The sequence below is a fragment of the Acomys russatus genome, chromosome 4 (assembly GCF_903995435.1).
Source record: "Acomys russatus chromosome 4, mAcoRus1.1, whole genome shotgun sequence".
Taxonomy (NCBI): domain Eukaryota; kingdom Metazoa; phylum Chordata; class Mammalia; order Rodentia; family Muridae; genus Acomys; species Acomys russatus.
In genome coordinates this window covers 30489828-30510599 of record NC_067140.1, presented here as the reverse complement: position 1 = coordinate 30510599, position 20772 = coordinate 30489828, and the positions used below count along the sequence as shown (strand labels likewise).

General features: G+C 54.6%; 3 protein-coding genes across 4 annotated transcripts; 1 reads left to right on the top strand and 2 right to left on the bottom strand.

Moving 5' to 3' along the window:
• Positions 1 to 9: 9 nt before the first annotated feature.
• Positions 10 to 900, bottom strand: Frey1 (Frey regulator of sperm-oocyte fusion 1). The gene is made up of 3 exons (XM_051144998.1): positions 580 to 900; positions 347 to 420; positions 10 to 180 (listed from the first exon to the last, which is right to left on the bottom strand). The coding sequence occupies exons 1-3, from the start codon at positions 681 to 683 to the stop codon at positions 59 to 61; spliced, it is 300 nt and encodes a 99-aa protein (XP_051000955.1). The 5' UTR covers positions 684 to 900; the 3' UTR covers positions 10 to 58.
• Positions 901 to 1609: 709 nt separating this feature from the next.
• Positions 1610 to 7797, bottom strand: Pex16 (peroxisomal biogenesis factor 16). 2 transcript variants are annotated; one of them, XM_051144180.1, is made up of 11 exons: positions 7602 to 7797; positions 6613 to 6648; positions 5839 to 5915; positions 5410 to 5543; positions 5176 to 5276; positions 4283 to 4363; positions 4009 to 4161; positions 3851 to 3923; positions 3604 to 3723; positions 2378 to 2442; positions 1610 to 1881 (listed from the first exon to the last, which is right to left on the bottom strand). In XM_051144180.1, exons 1-11 carry the CDS (start codon positions 7633 to 7635, stop codon positions 1823 to 1825), a joined length of 933 nt encoding a protein of 310 aa, XP_051000137.1. In that variant the 5' UTR covers positions 7636 to 7797; the 3' UTR covers positions 1610 to 1822. The 2 variants fall into 2 exon arrangements, with proteins under 2 accessions (XP_051000137.1, XP_051000136.1); XM_051144179.1 differs by lacking the exon at positions 7602 to 7797 and adding an exon at positions 6843 to 7137 and having other exon boundaries at positions 1615 to 1881.
• Positions 7798 to 11810: 4013 nt separating this feature from the next.
• Positions 11811 to 18387, top strand: Large2 (LARGE xylosyl- and glucuronyltransferase 2). The gene is made up of 15 exons (XM_051144178.1): positions 11811 to 11960; positions 12041 to 12196; positions 12278 to 12375; positions 12691 to 12773; positions 13014 to 13137; positions 13346 to 13517; positions 13635 to 13739; positions 15287 to 15399; positions 15491 to 15616; positions 15739 to 15894; positions 16020 to 16180; positions 16787 to 17065; positions 17376 to 17525; positions 17627 to 17822; positions 17954 to 18387. Exons 2-15 carry the CDS (start codon positions 12100 to 12102, stop codon positions 18161 to 18163), a joined length of 2070 nt encoding a protein of 689 aa, XP_051000135.1. The 5' UTR covers positions 11811 to 11960; positions 12041 to 12099; the 3' UTR covers positions 18164 to 18387.
• The last annotated feature ends 2385 nt before the right edge of the window (positions 18388 to 20772 follow it).

Sequence of the window (20772 nt, the reverse complement as noted above, 5' to 3'; positions counted from 1 at the left end):
ACACACAAGCTATCGAGTCAAACGTTTGCTGCCCAGAATAGCTTTATGCGGGTTCCCATCACAGGTTCACATCATAGTAATAGTCAGCCATGTTGGGCCCGTCCCGCTTGCGCTGCTGGGCCTGAGAGAGAAGGGGTCGGGGCCTTCCTGGCCACGGGTGCTTGGGTCTGACCCCATAGTCTAAAGAGAGAAGAGGGTCATGGTGGAGGGAAGCGCTGCTGGTTTGGAATGGAGCTGCAGCCAGCTCTGAAGAAGCAGTCTGGGAGTAGGAGACACAGGGCTTGGTCCTAGGGGACCTCTAGGGGCAGCTACTGTGGAGGGCGGGGAAGGAGAGATAAATAACTACCATCCACCAGGCCTGAGAGCGGCTGTGAGAGCTCCAGCGGGGCTGAGAATTCCTCGGGAACAGATCGCTGAGACCTATGGGAAATGTTGCTGTGCTGAGCCCTGACCCCAAAGGCCATTGCCACTTCCCTATGAGGGACAGTCGGGGTGAAGACTTCATAAGCTAACCCTTCCCAGGATAATGGTCAGCCTCAGCCTCATCCAGTCTTGTAGGCCCTGGGGCTCTGGCCTTACCTCTGGGGCTGAGGCCAAAGGAGCGCGCCTGCCAGGATGAGGTAAAAAAGGAAGAGACTGAGCCCAGCTCTGGGGTACAGAGCCCCAAGCATGGTGAGAACCATCTCCTACAGTCCCTGTTGTGGCTTCTGCCTGCCCCTCCCCCCGCAGGACAGAACCTGGTGTCAGTTCTCAGGGCCACCTCATAAAGGACACTAATTCCAGGGTTCAGCATCAGCATTTCTTCCCTTTTGCATCCTACAGACTTGTCATACACGTCCCTAACACCTCTTCAGTTCTAGGGACATAGAATTCCATACACTATCCAACTCCTGGATGCAACCATAGTCAGTCGTCCCTCCCCACACAGTACCCGTGGTCCACTGGCGTTATCCATCTCTTTCCTCGCTGCCTTGGTTGAGCCTCTCCCCTGTCATGCCCAGTATCAGAGCCACTCTCTGCCTACCAGTCCATTCATTATGAAGTGCTGGAGAGACATAGCCTCCTTTCCCACTGTGAACCACACCAAGTATATGAAGCCCCACCAGACCTCCCCCGGGGTCTATGCCACCTACTCAATACCCCCACACCACAGCAGTTGAGTGTTGTACTCCACCAAGACCCTACACAGCTGGCCTTACCCAGGCTGCTGACAGCATTGATGGCTGTGGGCTAGCTGGGTGGTGTGGTGGCTGAGTCTCTGTCTAGCTTTAAGATGACAACACTTGCCGGGCGGTGGTGGCGCACGCCTTTAATCCCAGCACTTGGGAGGCAGAGGCAGGCGGATCGTTGTGAGTTCGAGGCCAGCCTGGTCTACAAAGTGAGTCTAGGACAGCCAAGGCTACACAGAGAGACCCTGTCTCGAAAAACAAAAAACAAAACAAAACAAAAAAGATGACAACACTGCTACAGCTTTTGAGCTTCCCAGCCTAGAAGGCATGTTGGACCTTGGTCATCCATCCATGGCCATGCTAAAAGAAGCTAAGTCACAACCTGCTGTGCGGTGATGAAGCTGCCCCTGGACCTGATGGAAACTTCCTGCCCAGGGGCAAAGAGCAGGCTGCAGTGGCTTCACCCCAAGGGGGCATGAAGAGGAACAGATGGGGTGACCAGGGCTGATGGAAGCAGAGCCACGGGCTGGACACTACCAGAGTCAGTTTTATTAGAGAAGCGGGGCCAGAGGGGCTGCAGGGCTGAGACAAGCCCTGCCCAGGGCAACAGGGCGCATCACATGACCCACTCTGCACCAGCTCCTGCATGTCTGTCAGCCCCAATTGTAGAAATAGATTTTCTGCCAGGAGGGCAAGTAGTCCATGAGCGGCCCTGCAATGAGAGGAAAGGAGGGGTCAGGGCCGAGCCAGGGCCCTTTTCTGACACTGCCACCAACACAGCATCTCACAGCTATGCCACCTGCTGCCTCAGCCTCTCTGCTGCTACACTGCAGATTAGTTTACAGGCAAGGACCCCTGGGTTCCAGGGAGCCAGGTAGCATGACTGGCATGTCCTGGGCGGGTACCCAGACAGTTCCCAAGGCCCCTCCTTTCCTTACGAGATGAAACTACTCCCAATTATTCTGGTCCCAGAGGCAGGAAAAGTCTTGCCAACCTGATGTGGCCTAATATCCTACATACAGTTTCCTAGCCACCTCCCCACCTCCATGGGCCACCTTAGGCCCCGGAGCTGTCACCTCCCAATACTGATTTAGGCTTCACTCCTGACTGCCCAATAATTACACCAAAAAGAGACAGAGCAAACAGTAAGATAGGGCCCTTTGTGCCTCAGGGACATTTCACACCCATGTTGTCTTACCCACACTTACTTGCCACTAAGCCAACGCCAGGGATATGGTCTGCAAGCAGCTGCAGCAGGAAGAGGATCTTGGCTCTGAACGGGGGAAGAGGAGCAGCTTACTGAGGGGTGGGGGTGGCTCCCTGCACATCAGACCTAAAGACCTTGACTGACCACCAGCCATTTCAGAACACAAGGGGCAAGGACGGACCCCAGTACACGGCTGGACCACTGGCCCTCCACCCGTCCAGCTGCACCTGCTGTTCATAGCTCTGTCAGCTTGTCAGTCAGTAGGCATCACTTCCCAGCACTCTCCTACACTCTCCCTCACTTCTGTTCTATCTTCCTACCATTGGCGTTCAAAAACAGTGCTTCCTAGAGTCCTCAGAGCAAGGCCTGTGCCCTGGTGGTTTCTGGAGGGCAGAAGCTGGTACATAGAAACCTCACATCAATGCTCGGAGTGGGCCTAGGAAGGGGACAAGTCCTAAGAAGGGTCCCCTCTGCCTCAGAGAGAGGCTACTTGTTCCCACAGGGGTACTTGGTGTGAGACATAGTGATGCTGGGAAACTGAAAGAACATGAGTGGGTTGCAGATGTGGTTCAGGAATACAACACTTGCTTGGCATGTTTGAGGCCTTAGGTATGTATGGTCTCCAGCAGCACTGGGGAAGTGAAAGAACTGACATTTATCACATGCTTCTTACATACCAAGCATGGCCAAACACATTCAGTCACCTGACCCCCGACAACCTATCAGATGAGCACCATCACTGTCCCCGTTTTACAGGTGAGGAAATGAGCCCAGGGGTTTCCTAGCCCAGCCCCTGCTTAGAAACTCCACCACAGATCACAGGTGCCCTGGCAGGCCTTTCTGAGAGAGTTCTCTGGCTAAGGCAGGGCTCTGATCCCTCACAGGTGATCAGTGTGGAATGGGCCCAGCAGTGACAGCCCAGCCAGGGCCTGTTTAGTTGCTCAGCTCCTTTGAAGCATAGCACCTGCTCTGAAATGTGGACACCCTATGGTAAAGAGCTGGAATGGGTGGTTTGCATCAACTGTAGCCTTGCAGAGCTCTTAACCCTACCCTCAGTGGTCTTTCTTGACAAGTATGCAAGCTCACACTGGCCTGACTACTTTGAGGGCAGGCCGGGTGGCCCTGGAGGCTGCTTCCTGGACAGCGCCAGAACCAGCAGGTACTCAGCTGATCCCAGCCCTCTCCATGCGGCATGGAATAGCCCTGCTGATGTGAGGGGGTCCTTACTCAGAGAAGCGGTCATAGAATGGCGAGCGCAGCAGGTAGTACAGCAGCAGGATTGTGCGGCGCCTCAGCTCCAGCTGCTCCCTCCTGGTCAGGCTCTTCCGATCACTCAAGAGACTCAGGCTGTGGGCAAGGGACATAGGGACAAGGGTCATCTATGTCCTTGAGAAGGGAAGAGCCATAGTCTGGGACAGCCACACAGCAAGCAGAAAGCCCCACGGAAGCAGTGGAATCCCTCACCCATTCTCACCTAGTCATGTCCACCACACCAGACAGGAGCCAGGGTGTCCACGACCGCTGACCCCATATGCCCAGGCTGAGCACTGACGGTCAAGGTGTCAAGGATGTCTCCAGCGCAGGGTCCGGCTCAGCCCCTCCCCAGCCCGCCTCCAGCACAGCTAAGGATACAGTGCAGCAGGGGCCGGGCGATATGCAAAGATTCTGCAATGGTCTCCTGAAGCCCCAGAGGTGTTGGGGGTGTGCTCAGCTCCTCCTGCTGCTGTTTCTGCCGAATTCCCCACTGCTGCGGGGCTCCCCAGTGCCGTGAGTGCAGGGATGGGCCTAGAACCCAAGGGCCAGGTAAGTGAGCCTGGAGCCGGAGCGGTGCTGACAGAAGCCAGTCCCCTGGGCTCACACTGACCTCAGCACCTAGGTGCCCAGTCCAGCTACATCTTCCACTTACTGTTCTGCAGGGTTCGCACCACTCTGTTTGACCGTTTCCCCACATATGATGGTTCCTGGCTGCCTGAGTTGTGGTCACCATCTAGCAGGTATAGACAGGACATAATGTAAGAGAGACACATTCCTGGCAGAGCCTGCAGAGAGCATGTGTGCACTGAATGCCTGAGGGGACACTGGCAGAGCACAGGAGCCTGTCCTCACGCAGCAGCTGAACGAAGGAAATCACACCCAGGACTGTGGCTCAACAAGAAATCTTTCCACAGAGGGAAGCATTCTAGAACCTACCCTGGCCCAGGAAGAGGCTATCATCACTCACAGTCATAGTCAAACAAGAAACTAGGCTTCCAAGATACGGGAAGAAAGGCAGGAAAGCCCAGCCCAACTACATCCATGAGGCCATATGCTCTTAATCCTCTGCTGCCAGGTTCATGTGGGAGGCACATCACTGTCCCCACTCAAGAGGAGGGAATAGACTCGAGGCTGATGGAGGGGCCCAAAGCAGCCAGGTACCCTGCCTCTTGAGGCTATGGCTCATGATATGGAACCAGGCCCAGAGACAATGCTGGCAGGACACCTGCCTTGTGCTGATGCTCTGTTCCTAGTTCCTGCAGCCCACAAGACAGAAGGAGGACTCTGGCACCACAAGTCTCAAGTCCAGGGATGGGAGTGTAGCTCAGTGGTAGAGCACTTGCCTAGCATGTACAAGGCCCTAGGTTTGATCTCCAGGACCTCAAAAACAAATCAAATTCCAAATTTAAGTTCTGATTTTCTCCAAACCTTGTCTTTTTTCCCCTCCTTATAGAATAAATGGGTGCGAGGCTGATGGGAAATGTGCTCCAAACCCACAGGTCAGTCCCACGTCCTAGTCCACTCCAGGGCAGCAAAGCAGCTTACCTAAGGGCTGTGCCTGGGTCTCCCTGTCCAGTGGAACAATGGGGGGTGAGGTCTGAATGCCAGCCTTGAACCAGATCAGCAGGAACATGCGCAGGACGGCCCTGAGTTGAGGAGCATGGTAGAGTTAGGGGGAGGTGGAAAGAAAACAGGTAGCAAGGCTGCTCTGCTGAGCACCCTCATAGCTGGCCTGGGTCACCCCACCTAAAGCCCGCCCCCCCCCACAACCCAACCTACTTGGCCAGCTGGATGAGAGCAATGACGAGCCAGCGGCCTACTTCGCCCCACACCTTGGCGGCCCCCATCTCCATGAACACCTCCACACACTCCAGCACGCTCAGCCATGTCAGCAACTTCTGCTGGGACAGCGACTGCAAGAAGCGCAGAGGTCAGGGAGTCACTCCAGTAGGTGGGGACTCCCCCCTTTCCAAGCCTGAGTTCAAATGCCGGTTCCACTACCAACAGGCTGGCTGGTCTGGGGCAGGCTCTTGCATCTCTAAAACTTCATGCACGACATGAGGACAGCTAACAGTTGGTCTGAGGCTCAGAAGGACACAGGCATGTCTCACGCTCTGAGACAACATGTGCCATGTACGTGCTGGTCACTGCTGCTTTCTTCCCAGGTCCCTGAGCTCCCCACCCTCTGGCTCCTGGCAGAGTTCTCACCACAGGCAACTTTTTTCGAAGCTCCTTCCGAAGGATCCCGTCATTGAGCAGCACAAGCAGGTTAGAGGCAGAGTACACTGAGAAGCAGAGCGTGGTCTTGAGAGGCTGGCCCTCCTGTGGCTTTTCGCCTTCTCACCTTTACCCCAGAGCACTCAGCTACCCACAGACTGTGTGGAAACCAACATGCCTCGCCTCCCATTTCCTCAGAGCCCCATCCCCCCCCCCCCCAGGATGACACCTGAACCAATTAAGAAAGGAGCTGATTACAGGGACAAGCCAGCTCTTGCTCTGCTGGACAGCACTGGTTACTGAGCAGCTCAGAACCGCCTGTCATGTTCCAAAAGCCACGTGCGCGGCCCCACCACCTCACCTGGCAGACAGTCCCCACTGAGATTCGACATCACACCTACCTTTCAAATCTACCTCACCCTTTCATGGCCATCACTTCCCCCACTAACTAAAACAAACATTGCTGAGGCAATTACAGCACGGAGATCGTGCCATTTGGATCCTGGTCCTGACATCAGGGACTGTTCTCCAGCCTCACTGAAGTTGTATTCCCTCAGCTAGCCAGAACAACCGTGCCCTGTTCCTACTCATAGGACTGTTGAACGACACTAGCAAGGTCAGGAAAGTTGCTTAATCCTGAGCAAAACCAGGAATGACTAGCCAGTCAAAGTCCTGTCAGGTTCTCTGGGAACACCAAGGGACAGTGGACACCTGATCGTGTCCTCTGGAAGTCTTCCCCCCTCCCCAGATCAGAGCCCAACTCACCCAACTCAGACAGCTCGTGTGACTCGGAGAAGCGCCCTGGGGAAGAAGGTACAGGAGGCGTTGGTGAGCGTGTTTTACCCTGTGCCTTTGGGTCTCCTAACTCCCTACATACCACAGGAACCTAGACAGATCTCAAGGACTCCGACCGCTACCCTTGGGTCCGCTGGGAAAGGGCCATAAGGGTCACTGGTCAGGGTCCCGAAGAAATGGGTCAAAGGTCAGTGTGGCACCTGCCAGCAGGTAACTGAGGCCCCGCACTGCTGTCTCCAGCTGGGCCGTGGCTGCTGGATGACGAGTCACGTACTCCTGGTAGCGGAGGCCCAGGAGCCGCAGCTTCTCCATGTCTTGCTCTGGCCGCCGACAGTCTGTCCCACCGGCCGACAGCACAGCTTGCTGCGGGGCCTTGCGTCCAGCGCCCTCCTTCCTGCTTCCGGCCCTAAGCCCGCCTCCCAGTTGCTCAACTTCCGCAGCCTAGGACTAGCCAGACTCGCGGAGCCCCTGAACACCCCTTCACCCCATCTCTAGCACCTCCTCCCAGTGACCGTGAGCGCCCACCCTCCCTCCTTCCAGCCATTGGTTCCCTCACTCTCCGCCCTGAGGCTCCCTAGAGCCTCCGGCACCCGAACTTCAGCCTTCTTGGTTGGCTGTCTTGGCGCCTGCGCAGTTGTAGCTTGGCGGCAGGCTGAACAGTTAATACTAGAAAAGAAAGTACGAAGCTTCAGGCTTTCTCAGCAGATCGCCGAGAGGCTCGAACGGGAGGGCCGGACAGCAAAAGTCTTGGGATTTAAGGCGCAGGGAACCTTGAACTGTCGAAAACGGGTCTTAGTAGTCGCTAGTCTCCAGTTCCCCACAAAAGCCAGTGCCCAGTGCCAGGTAAACCGAGGCAAACCTAGAAGTGCAGTGGCTTCGGCTCCAGCTCCTTCAGGACAATGCGGACCCCCAAAACCCGTACCCGCATGACTACTTCCGCGGAGAATACCCTAACCTACCTTCTGCTCTCCATTTTGGGATGACCCTGCGCATAAACTTCCTTTATCTGCACCCCAGTGTCCCCTAACTACAAAATTATTTGAGGTCGACTTGGACTTTGAACTCCGAACGAATCTCAGCGTTTTCTGGCCGTTGGATGCACCTCCCAGCTCTCAGCGGCTCCCCAAGGGTAATTCCTAGGGAACCATTCCTGAACTAAGCAGCAACCCTGCTAGAAACAAGGCACTGCAAAAGTGGAGGGCGGGAACCGCTCCGGAGAGGCAGTTGATTGGTTGTGGGAAGAGGGAGCTTGGCAAATCTGTGCCGTTGCGTTCTCCGCCCGCGAATTTATGGTATTCAAAGAATTACAATACGTCTATTTAATACCTACCAGCTATTATCTTCAGACAAAAACAGTATAAGCCCAGTAACGCTATCCAATATATCATGTGTATGGGCGAGAATGTCATCATGAAGCCCTTTATTTTGGTTTGCTTGTTTTGAGACAGGATCTCACTGTGTACCCCTGGCTGGCCTCAGATTCACAGAGAACCGCCTACTTCTGCTTCCCAAATGCTGGGATTAACGGTTTGAGGCACCGCGACGGGCGGGCAAGGCGCTAATAAAGGAACTGGAGAGATGGCGCACGGATTGAGAAACGATCGTTCAAGGATCTTTTTAAAAGCTGGCCTTGATCCTGGAGAGATGGCTTAGAGTAAAAGCACTTGTTGCTCTTGCGGAGGACCCACATGCTGGCTCACAAACATCTATAATTCCAGTTTTAGGGTATTCGGTGCCCTCTTATGATCTCTGAAGGCACCAGCGGGCACAATGTGGGCATACAGAAAGACATGCAGGCCAAACTTATATGCATACAATGAAATAATTTTTAAAATAAAAAAATTTTTAAAAGTGCTGGTAAGTATTTCCAGCACTATGGAGGCAGGATTGCTACAAGCTTTTTGTTTTGTTTTGTAGTGCAGCTGTCCTGGATTCCCTTTGTAGACCAGGATGGCCTCCCGAGTGGCGGGGTTAAAGGCATACACCACAGCGCCTGGCTGGATTGCTGCAAGTTTAAAGCCAGCCTCTACCTTGTAGTTGAGTTCCAGGTTAGCTGAGCTAGACTAAGACTTTGTTTTTAAAAATTAAGGTCATGATTGGAATCCGGCTTTAGTCTGAGTCAGAGTGGAGGCACGTAAAGCACCACACCCACCAGGGAGTCACAACACACTTCCACCTTTCCTTTCTTTGTCAATGTGGAGCCATGCTCCCAGGCTTGTCAGCCTCATTCATGCCAATGCCAGCAGACAAAGACTCGGGGGGAGGTTTTATGAGCCTCAGACGAGTCTGGTGGGTGACTCGTTCCCCCACCCTGTCCTGAGTGCCCCACACTATCCTCAGCCCATTGGTAATTGTGATGGTTCTTTCTTCCATGTCAACTTGATGAGTTTAGAATCACCGTGGAAACAAACCTCTGAGTGTGTCCGTGGGTGTCTCAAGAAACACTGAGGCCAGAGGACTCAGTTTGGATGGTTTGTTTGTTTGTTTTTGTTATCGAGAAAAGGTTTCTCTGTGTAGCCTTGGCTGTCCTGGACTCACTTTGTAGACCAGGCTGGCCTCCAACTCACAGAGATCCACCTGCCTCTGCCTCCCTGAGTGCTGGGATTACAGGGGTGTGCCCCCGGCTGGGCTTCAGTTTGGGTGTTTGTATTCTGAGCTGAATAAAGGAGAAAGCAAGCTGAGCGCCAGCAGTCATCTTTCTCTGTTTCCTCGGGCTTCTGAAACCACTTCCCCAGCGTGATGGACTGCATCCTTAAACTGTGAACCAAAATAAATGCCCCCTTAAGCCTGCTTCTGCCAGGGGTTTGCTTATTTTGTCACAGCCATAGAAACTCTGATTGGTCTTATTGGTGGGAACTCTTGTCCACAGATGAGGCCCAAGGAGGCCCGACTGCTTCTCCTAGGTAACCCAGCAAGGTCCTGGCCAAAAGGCTTATGTCGGTGTCCTCTAGCCCAGAAGGAACCATGATAGGATGAGTAAGGCTGGCTTGGCTGAAGAACTGGCTTAGGACCCAATAATTTTACTACCTTTTGGGCCTCTCCTCTAGCCCTCTGCTGCAGCTGCAGTGTGTGTGTGTGCTCCTGTGTACATGCAGGCAAGTACATATGTGCAAGATTTCACCAGATGGACTTTTGTTCTGGGGAGGGAGGAGAGGCCTGCAGGATGGAGTGGTCCATCACTTTCCCTTCACACTCCAGCTGAAGGCCCTTCTCTCCAGGACAGGGAAGTGTGGGCCTAGCTACTCTCTAGGGTTTCTCTCTAGATCTGCAGCACTGATTAGGCAGCTCCTGTGACAAAGAGCAGAGGTGTGTGCAGGCTTGGCAGGCTCCAAGGAGGCCCCTCCCTGTTGGATCCCTGCCTGGACCTGGCCAGGCAAGGCTGGACTGCAAAGGCCTCTAGGTAAGTTGTGCTGGATCCTCACACCGTCAGTCTGTCCCAAGTCACAGGGAAAGAAAGACCAGTTGGACAGGCACAGATGAGGACACCACAGGCTCAGGGAGGGTGCTGGACAGGTCCAAGGTTACAAAGTAAAGTCTTGGGGCAGAGCTGGCTCAAGCGGGGTCTCAGCTCCAGAGGACTAGACTCATACTTGGGCACTTGTGCCCTTCCTTTCATTACCCCACCCACAGTGCTGAAGTTCACCTGATGAGTGGACACAGTGGCATCAGTAGACCCAGTGTCTTCACCAGCTCACTTCTCTTTATGGAAGGCTTAGCTTGGCCTAGGCTCTGCCTGTGACCCTATCTCATTCTGACTCCTACAACCATCTCTCTGTTGAGGGCTATGGGGAGGGACCCTTCCACCCACCCTCACCCCCCACCCCCCGACCTGGACCCTAACTGCACTGCAGGCTGAAGATGAAACACTGGGACTAATGCCCTGGCTACCAGGGTTTTCTCTTAATTCCTAAATGTAATGCCTAAAGAAGGCCTCCTTCGGTTTCCATAGCAACTTCTAAAGGCCCACTGGCTGATCCCCTGCTTGCCCCTGCCCCCCATCTCCTAGAGAAAGGCATTCTGACCACTCAGGGGAGGAGCCAGCCCCAGGCTGCTGCTTATAGGTCTGCTTCATTTTATACAACTGGACCTTAGGCTAAAAGGCCTAACCTGTGAGGCCTAGTGGAGTCCTTTGAGGGCAAGTCCAGTTCCCACCCAGACTGAACACCTGGAATGTGTGTGGATGGGTGGGGGAAGGGGGAAGGACCCATATAACAAACAGGCAACTTCAGCTTCCTTTGAGGGGCGGGGAAGATGAGCAAGAGAAGTGAAGAGAGCTACCTTCCAGGGGGAAGGAAGGTCAAGGCCAGGTTAGAGGATCCTTAGGGAAGACTGAGAAATAAGCACAGCTGGGAGTCTGTGCTGCGGTAGTAGAAGGCTGCCTGCCACAGCCAGTGGCCAAAGGGCGGAGGTTCCTTTCACTCTTCAGGGACAATCTCAACTTGTGTCCTGGGGTGACGGGAGGATTAACTGAGCAAAGCCTTGGCAAGCACTTAGCTCAGGGCCTGGCACTAAGTCTGTGCTCAACCAACCATAGCGGGTCTCCTTCACAGCTCAGAGCTCCCTGCACCCCTTCAGGACCAGAGGCGTGCCTGAGGCAGGCTGAGGGGTGGAGAGAAAAGGGAGGAAGAGATCCAGGCCTTGGAGCGGGACACAATTACAGCACTTCAGACAAGGGCGGGTATCTATGGCCCTGCCCCGGCAGCAATGAGGCCTTCTGCCAGCTCTGTGTAGAAGGGGAGGCGGCCTTCAAAAGGGCGCAATGCCCGCATCTTCCAGTCCTCTTCTGGGCCACCTGGACTGAGGGATAGGGAGGACTCGCAGGGCACAGGTGTTTCCAGCAGGCCCAGCTTCCTGTCTTCGAATTGAGCAGATGTCCCTAACCCCCGGGGCCGATCAATCCCGTTCCCAGCCCTCCCATGCTCCCGCATCATCCCGGGCAATTCTTTGATTGTGAGCTCCAGGTCACAGGTCCCTCCCCTAGCTGGAGGAATGGAGTCTCAGAGCCAGGAGGATGAAAGTAGCGGGCACGGGGCCATCCTAGGTATCCGTCTTCGCGGCCTTCAGGCCTCCCTGTCTGTGCTTTGGTGCAAAGGCACCCTAAAAGGGGAGGAGGGGGGGAGTTGTGGGTTCCCGGCGGGTTGTAGGGCTGTCCAGTGTAGTGCGGAGGCGGGGCCCTGCCGAGGGTCTCCCCGCCCCTTCCAGTTCAGCCAAGCAAAGGTGAAACCTGAGTCCAGGTTGGAGGCGGGGCTAGTTCGCAGCTTTGCCTGGGTCCTGCTACTGGGCGGTCGCAGGAGGCCTTCCTGGAACCTCTGGAGCAGGTGAGGCCAGCCGCTGTGTACGGGCATGGCAAACAGCCGTCGAGCCCAGCGTTGACCCTCTTCTGGTCGTTGGTCCACAGGGCTGGTGATGGAGCCCGCAGCCTGGGGTCGCTCCCCGCCCTGAGTCCCTCAAACAACCATGCTGCCCCGAGGGCGTCCCCGAGCAATAGGGGCTGCCGCGCTACTGCTGCTGCTGTTGGTGGTTGGCTTCTTCCTGTTCGGCCGGGACCCCGAGTGTGAGCTCCGCGGGCTGGGCTGGCAGGGTGGGGACCCCGTGTAACTGCTGTGCTGCCTGCTCACGCCACGTGTCCTTTCAGACGGACTACGCGCAGCTGCTACCCTCGATGGAGAACAGTATGGTAGCCGCAACCGCTCCGCCTCCAGCCCGCAGCCTCCACTGCCACCCAAGTGCGAGGTAGGTGCGTGTGGCTCCTGGAGGCTGCCACCCCCAGGGTTCCTGGCCCCAAGTCCAACCATCTGGGCATCTGTGGGAATCACAGCGCCTGACATTTGGCCACCCAGCTGGAACACCTGAGGACCGGTGCTTAGAGTGCACACCCCCTCCACTCCTGTTCTCACTTTCCCCTACTTGTGAAATTCAGGTGTTGCTTCTAGGCACCTCTTTTCCCAGCTCTGACGCCAGGTGGGAGCTACACTGTTTTAGGCCAGGCTGGCTAGGCCAGCTAGTAGAAGTTGAGGACAGCTGCTGTGCTTGGTGTCCCATCCCCAGCTGTTGCATGTGGCAATCGTGTGTGCGGGATACAACTCCAGCAGAGAGATCGTCACCCTGGTGAAGTCCGTGCTGTTCTACAGGTACAGACAGGCCTCCTGGATGAAGGTCAGGAAGGCACCCGTAACAGAGCGCTCCGCACAGCTGCTCTGAGTTTCCGTTTCCTCATCTGTGCTGAGGAACCTGAAGTCTCCTTCTTATGAAGGGGGTGGGGGTAGGGTATTAGAATATCTCTTTGTAGGTGACAGGGCCTCCTCCTGTGGGGAGCACCCTGTACTGTTCTTGCACAGCCCAGTGTCAGAATAACTTTCTCCACCCTAAAGGAAAAATCCGCTACACCTCCACCTGGTAACTGATATTGTAGCCAGAAACATCCTGGAGACACTCTTCCGAACGTGGATGGTGCCAGCTGTGGTGGTCAGCTTCTATGATGCTGAGGAGCTCAAGGCAGGAGTCTTTCCCCCGCCCCCCCCCCCCCCCCCATCTGCACTCCTGCCCACCTAGACCCTCCTCTGGTGAGAGAGGGTGGTGGGAGAGGAGAGATCCTGTCCAACCAAACCTTCTGGAATTCAAATCTTTCACCCTTTAGGGGGAATGGTTGCTTTCAACTGTACCACTTGGTATGTTGCCCCTCTCCCCCCCCCCCCCCCAATAGCCCCTGATCTCCTGGATCCCCAACAAGCACTACTCAGGCCTATATGGGCTAATGAAGCTGGTACTTCCCAGTGCCCTGCCTCTCAGCCTGGACAGAGTCATTGTCCTGGACACCGACATCACCTTCTTCTCTGACATTTTGGAGCTCTGGACACTCTTTGCTCGCTTTTCTGGTGAGGCCATGCAACCCTGCCCTAGCTTGCCCCCCTCCCCAGCTTACCCAGGCCCCTGCTGTGGACTATCCCTGAGCCCGAATCCCCAGGCAGCTCCCTCCCACCTTCCCCTCCCAGACAAGCAGGTGGTCGGTCTCGTGGACAACCAGAGCAACTGGTACCTGGGCAACCTCTGGAAGAACCACAGACCCTGGCCTGCCTTGGGCAGGGGATTTAACACAGGTGGGGACAGTGACGAGGGAGGCAGGATGGGGTGGGCTGCTGGGCCTCGGTTGTGGGGAGGGCCCAGAATGCTAGGAAGCCCCCAAGAAGAACTCTGCCAGTGCTGTGGAGGGGACACTGGATGAAGACAACTCTCCCACCTGTCGTGTTTGAACCAAATGGCTGTGGCCAACTCACTGTCTACTTTCAGACTTTGTTTTCTCATCTATATTATGGGATGAATTAAGCTAGGCCTGCCCTTACCAAATGTGAGAGGACAGCTGGAGAGCGCTCTGTGAGCTGTGCAGTACTCAGCTCCTCCCTTCTACCCAAGGGAATTATGGGTGATTATGTCTGAAACATCCGAAATTATGGGCCTATGTTAACAATTTGGACATGTTCTGAGGGATTTGCCATTAGTTGCGCATACACCAGAGGGTGTATTTACACACACCGGATGGAATAGTCTACTCTTATCCAGGCTGTGGTTTGGCCGGGGAACAACAGGCATGTCAGTGGACTGAGTGCCTACTGACAGGTTGGCAACTGTAATACAACGACAAGTATTTGTGGAGCTGAAACTGGAAAAAGCATAGGAAAGATACTACACAGTAGGTTGGTTGGCTTGACAAGGACTCATGTAGTCAGTCTAGCTTTGAACTCACTATGTACCTGAGGATGGCCTCGAACTTGTGGTCCTCCTGCATCTCTCTCCCCAGTGCCGGGATTACAGGTGTTTTCTCCCTGGTTTATGCCACACTGGGGTTCATATGCACAATAGACAAGCACTACAACCCACATACCCTACTCCAGGTGGTGACTTTATGTCATATAATCATGTGCCATCCAGAGTGTACAATTAAGACCTTGTAGTCTGGTGTGGAATTGCTTATTGCTGCTGGAAATCCCAGCTTCTTGGGAGGCTGAGGCTGGAAGATTGTGAATGTGTGTGAGGCCATCCTGAGAAACTTAGACTCTATTTCAAAATAATAATTTTTTTTTAAAGATTTGTTTTATGGTGCCCAGCACTCAGGGAGGCAGAGGCAGGCAGATCTATGTGAGTCGAGGCTAGCCTGGTCTACAAAGCAAGTCCAGGATAGCCAAGGCTATACAGAAAAACCCTATCTCCAAACACACACACACACACACACACACACACACACACACACACACACACACACAAAGATTTGTTTTCTGTATTTAAGTTTTGTCTGTCTGTCTGTGTACCGCATGCATGCCTGGTACCAATGGAGGCCACAAAGGGTGTTGAATTCTCTCAAACTGGAGTTACAAGGGCTGTGAATTGCCATATGGGTTCTGAGAATCGAACCTGGGTCCTCTGCAAGAGCAACAAGTGTTCTTACCCACTGATCCATCTCCTCAGTTCTTCCAAGTATAATTTAAAGGGAGAAGGGGGCTGGAGGTGTAGGTCAGTGGTAGAGAGATTATCTTGACTGTAAGACAGTTTGGGCTTCCCCAACCCCTGTACTACAAAACAAACATTTCAAAAGACAGGCGATCTGGATGTCCCTAGTGGGCACAGCAGCCTGCCTCTCTCCTGTTGGCAGGTGTGATCCTGCTGCGTCTGGACAGGCTCCGGCAAATTGGGTGGGAGCCAATGTGGAAGCTGATTGCCAAACGAGAGCTGCTTACTCTGAAGGCCACTTCCCTGGCTGACCAGGTCTGGAGGAACCTTTGTGAGAACAGAATTGGGAGGTGGGGGTGGGGTGGGGCAGGCTGGGGACTGAGATGTGATGTCTGTCACTGCCTAGGACATCTTCAATGCTGTCATCAAGGAGCACCCTGAGCTGGTGCTTCCCCTGCCCTGCGTCTGGAACGTGCAGCTGTCAGACCACACACTGGCTGAGCACTGCTACTTGGAAGCAGCTGACCTCAAAGTGAGTGGAGACTGCAGAACGGGGGTGGGGGGGTGGGGATTGGGGGTGGTGGGGGCGGCAACAACACTGGGCTCTTGCTCCCTCTCTGTTCTTGCCACCCGCTGATAACCTCCTGGGTCCAGGTGATCCACTGGAATTCACCAAAGAAGCTTCAAGTGAAGAATAAGCATGCAGAATTCTTCCGGAATCTGCATTTGACCTTTCTGGGGTATGATGGGAAACTGCTGCGGAGAGAGCTCTTTGGATGCCCCAACCAGCTTCCTCCGGGGGCTGAGCAGGTGAGAGGGGGCCATGTTGCCTTGCCTTTGGGAGATCTTGCCCCTCTGTCCTCAGGTGGGCCTTGGCTGGAGAGTATGTCATCCTGTTTTTCCTTTCCCTGGAAACTGGCCCCCCTCTCCCTCAGTTACAGCAGGCCCTGGCACAGCTGGATGAGGAAGAGCCCTGTTTTGAGTTCCGCCAACAGCAGCTCACTGTGCACCGTGTGCACATCACCTTCCTGTCCCATCAGCCACCACCTCTGCGGCCTCATGATGTCACCTTGGTGGCCCAGCTCTCTATGGACCGGTGAGGGTGTGGAGGGAAGCCCCAGGTGGCATAGCATAGGGTGAGGCTGGGGATTTGACAGAATGGTTTTATCTGGTAGCTCAATGGTGTGGTAGTGAGCTGCTGGTCCCAGGAGGGAATCCAGCAAGTTGGAGACATTGGATATGGTGGTAAAAGCTTGGGCCTTGGCTGGGTGTGGTGGTGCACACCTTTAATCCCAGCACTCAGGAGGCAGAGGCAGAGGCAGGCGGATCGCTGTTAGTTCGAGGCCAGCCTAGTCTACAAAGCGAGTCCAGGACAGCCAAGGGTAACACAGAGAAACCCTGTCTTGGAAAAAACAAAAACAAAAGCTTGGACTTTGGCAGTCTCTCTGGTGCCTAGAACTGCCCCTGTGGTGCTGCGGGACCATGAATAAGCTTCAGGAGTTGAGGCTTCTGGTTTGGCCAGCTGTCAGAAGTGGGAGTAGCTGTGAGGACTAAAAAATAGCAGCTCTTAATGTGTCTGCTTGTCATGTACTTAGTCACGTGATAAGGCTTTACAGCAGCTAACTTTGGGGAGGATTTCTAGCCATGCCTGGGCTTCTGTGCACAAGTGGCCAAGCAGGGCTGACCACACACCTCACCCCAGGCTGCAGATGCTGGAAGCCCTGTGCAGGCACTGGCCGGGCCCCATGAGCCTGGCCTTGTACCTGACAGATGCAGAGGCTCAGCAATTCCTGCATTTCGTGGAAACTTCGCCAGTGCTCTCTGCACGGAAGGATGTGGCCTACCACGTAGTGTACCGGGAGGGTCCCCTCTATCCAGTCAACCAGCTCCGCAATGTGGCCTTGGCCCAGGCTCTCACACCCTACGTCTTCCTCAGTGACATTGACTTCTTACCTGCCTACTCCCTCTATGACTACCTCAGGTGGGCCTGGAAGGGGACAGCATTTGGGGTATATGCTGTGGACGGTCAGGGTATCTTGGGAACCCTAGGTTACTGCATCCATTTCTTTTCGGGGCTCAGTGGCTTCTGCAATTTGGGGCTTATGTTAGACCTTTTCTTTGGGCTGCTACTGAGTCAGGAAGGTAATGCCCTACTTCAAACAGCAGTTCTCTGTGTGGCAAGGCTACCCAAGACAACAGAGTTGGCTACCTGGAAGGTGGGGCTGTGGCTCACCATGAGTGAGAGGCCTCTGGGCTAAGAACTCCTTCTTCGGGCATGCCTCTCTTCCCAGGGCCTCTCTCAAGCAGCTGGAGCTGGGTAGTCAGAGGAAGGCTGCTTTGGTGGTGCCTGCCTTCGAGACCCTGCATTACCGGTTCAGTTTCCCTAACACCAAGGCAGAGTTGCTGAACTTACTAGATGCAGGCTCCCTCCACACCTTTAGGTAAGAGACTCGCTATTCTGCCTCGCTATTCCCATGCTGCAGCACCCCGAGCTCACAAGCTCCTAGGCTCAATCCTGCTCTCACCTGATCCGGTTACACAGGTACCATGAGTGGCCACAGGGTCATGCACCCACAGACTATTCCCGCTGGCGGGAGGCCCAGGCACCATACCGTGTGCAATGGTCAGCTGACTATGAGCCCTATGTGGTGGTGCCCCGTGACTGTCCCCGTTATGATCCTCGCTTTGTGGGCTTCGGCTGGAACAAGGTGGCCCACATCATAGAGCTGGATGCTCAGGTGAGGAGGGCATCTTCTGGTCCTGCCTGTGATCTGCCCCTTCCTGGTGGGCCATGGCCCAAGCTTGCATTTCAGCTTTCTCTTGCTCCCACCCCCGAGCTCAGCCCTGCCTTCTGTCCCTGTTCTTACAGGAATATGAACTCCTGGTGCTTCCTGAGGCCTTCTCCATCCACTTGCCCCATGCTCCAAGTCTGGACATCTCCCGCTTCCGCTCTAGCCCCACCTATCGGGACTGTCTCCAGGCCCTCAAGGAGGAGTTCCATCAGGACTTGTCAAGGCGCTATGGGTCTGCAGCCCTGAAATACCTCACTGCCCTGCAGCAGTCCCAGAGCCGGGCCTGAGAGGGCTAGGCTGACCCTGGCCATGGCTTTCACATGCATTCCTTATAGACACTGGAAAACTCTGCTGGGTGCCCACCCTTACTGCTATTTAAATTATTTCAGGTTTTTGTCAGAGAGGCTAGGGTGGAGCATCTGTCAGGGTTCCTGGCTCCTTCTCCTGTTGCTGCTCCACAGTTGGGGTCCAGCCCTCCTTTGCCCCAGCTGGTTTGGGGCTAGTTCTCCCAATTCTCTTTCATAATAAAAAAATGTTTAATTTTTAAATCTTATATGTGTTTTGCCTGTAACATGTATGCATGTGTATGTATGTGGCAAGAGGGCTTTAAATCCCCTGGAACTGTAGTTAATAGGTGGTTATGAGCCGACCGTGTAAGTGCTGGGAGCCAAACCCAGGCCTTAACCCCTGAGCCATTTCTTTAGCCCAACGATAAAAAGTTTGCTCGTTTGTTTGTTTGTTGAGACAGGGTTTCTCTGTATAGCCTTGGCTGTCCTGGACTCACTTTGTAGACCAGGCTGGCCTCGATCTCACATCAATCTGCCTGCCTGTGCCTCCCCAGTGGTGGGATTAAAGGTATGCACCACCACGCCCAGCGCGAGGTTGTAAAAACCACTTTTGGTACTCTGGCTGGGGAATCAAGGGGTCTTTCGGGTCTGGGAGCATGTGTGGGCAGTGGACTAGAGTCCCAGGACAGTCTGACCCCTCAAGGACCATAGACCAGGTGGAGATTCTTGCCCACACTTTCCCACCTCTGCCCCAAACTCAACACCAAGAGGCTGAGAGGCTTTATTTGGCTTTTATTTAGTAAAATGTTAAAATAAATAAATACAAATTGATCGGCTGCTCTGTACCCCACCCCCACCCCCTCAAAACAAAAACCAAACGAACAAAACAGAAACTTTGAAGCACAAAACTCCAAATACAAATTCTACCAAGACTGAAATCACAAAGGGCATGGACAGGACAGGACTGGGTCTGGCTGGCCCTATGCTTGGAGCTCACTGACTTCTGGTCTGCTCAGCCCGTTTGTCTGACTGCAGCTCACCCTGGGCTAAGAGCATGGGCACTGGAGAGGGCTGCGGGGGCCAAGGCTGCCATGTGGAACTGCTGAAGAGTGCCACCCTGGCTCTCAGGACTCTTCATCCCCTGGAGAGGGCCAGCGGCATCTTCCTAGGGTCACCCATCTCCTTCTCGGGGAGGAGCTGAGCAGGAGCACAGGCTCAAGGCAGGATGAGACGTTATACTCCTGATTTCTGCCAAAGGTGCCCGGATAAGGGGTAGGACAAGGTCCACAGTCATTTACACAGAGCCAAGTAGCCTGCATTCAACAGAAGCCATGGGGTCTGTAGAGCCCAGTGTCCAGAAAAGGGCCACTGGTCTGTACCACTCCTGCCCCTGGGAGGAATGTCCTCGAGAGTTCAGCCCTTTAGTTAGGTAAGGTCCACACCAAAGAAGGGCCTAGAGGGGGAAGAGACCATTTAAAGGGTGTGAACTGGGGGTGGGGGGTGGGGTGGGGCTGGTGGTGAGAGTCAAGAAGGCTTCAACAGCCTCAAGAAGAAGCATCAGAGAGGTGGTGGAGAGGCAGCTGTACCTGCAGACAGACAGCTGGAAACACAGACACCCTGAGACAGTGCTGGGTACATGTGTACCCTGAACACTGTCTGATGGGCATGAGACAAGCAGCAGCAGCAGCAGCAGCAGCAGCAGCAGCAGCAGCAGCAGCAGCAGCAGCAGGAGAGGGGGTCCTAAGAAGATACCAACCATTAAGATGGGGGGCAGGCAGCAGGAGGCTGCCTGGTGGTTGTCACTGGCTGTAGAGGCAGGTCCCACACAGGTAAAGCCATCCAGTGACTAGCCCTAGCTGAGTCTTCCTTGAAGGGGCCATCAGCAGGGTTACCTCCCAGAACCGGATAAGGAAGGAAGAATGAGAACTGGGCAAGCTCCGCAGAGGCAGGCGAGAAGAAACAGGAGCCTTCAGGTGAGAAAGGCGGGGCGATGGTGTAGATCTCACTACTTGTAGGGCCTGCGCCTGCCAGCCAAGTCAGGGAGGACAAGGGGACTCCCAGTCCAAGGCCCTCCAAAGTGAGGGCCAAGCCAGCGGGTCTTAGATGTGTCACAGCTGTAAGAGCAGGTAGGGGCAGGAAGAGCCACGGAGGCAGCTCAGATCAGGCAGCGTGTGAGTGTGTGTCCCAGGTGGCCACAGACACTCACAGGTCTAACGGGACAGGAAGGAGGTCTGTTCTCAGATTGAAGGGCGAGTACAGATGGAGGTGGCGGGGCCCACAGTGGAGGCTTGGAGCCGGGCTACATTTTCCACTTCGCTCCAGTCGACTGGGAAACAGTTAACTTACAAACATCAGAAGAGTCTATGCTATTCAACTCTGCAGTGCCACCAGCAGCTCTTCTGGGGCAAAGGCTATAATGATTGATGATGGCTTCTCAACCTCTTTCCATCACAGGTAGGAACTGTATGCCAAACACCAGCCTATGGGCCCAGACAAGTCCACCAGGGGGTTGGGAGGTTGGGGGAGCTGGGATCTGCTGCTGGTCTCTGATCCTCTGCCAAAGATTCCTCCAACTAGTCCAGGCATCTCCACAGCTCACTAACTACACT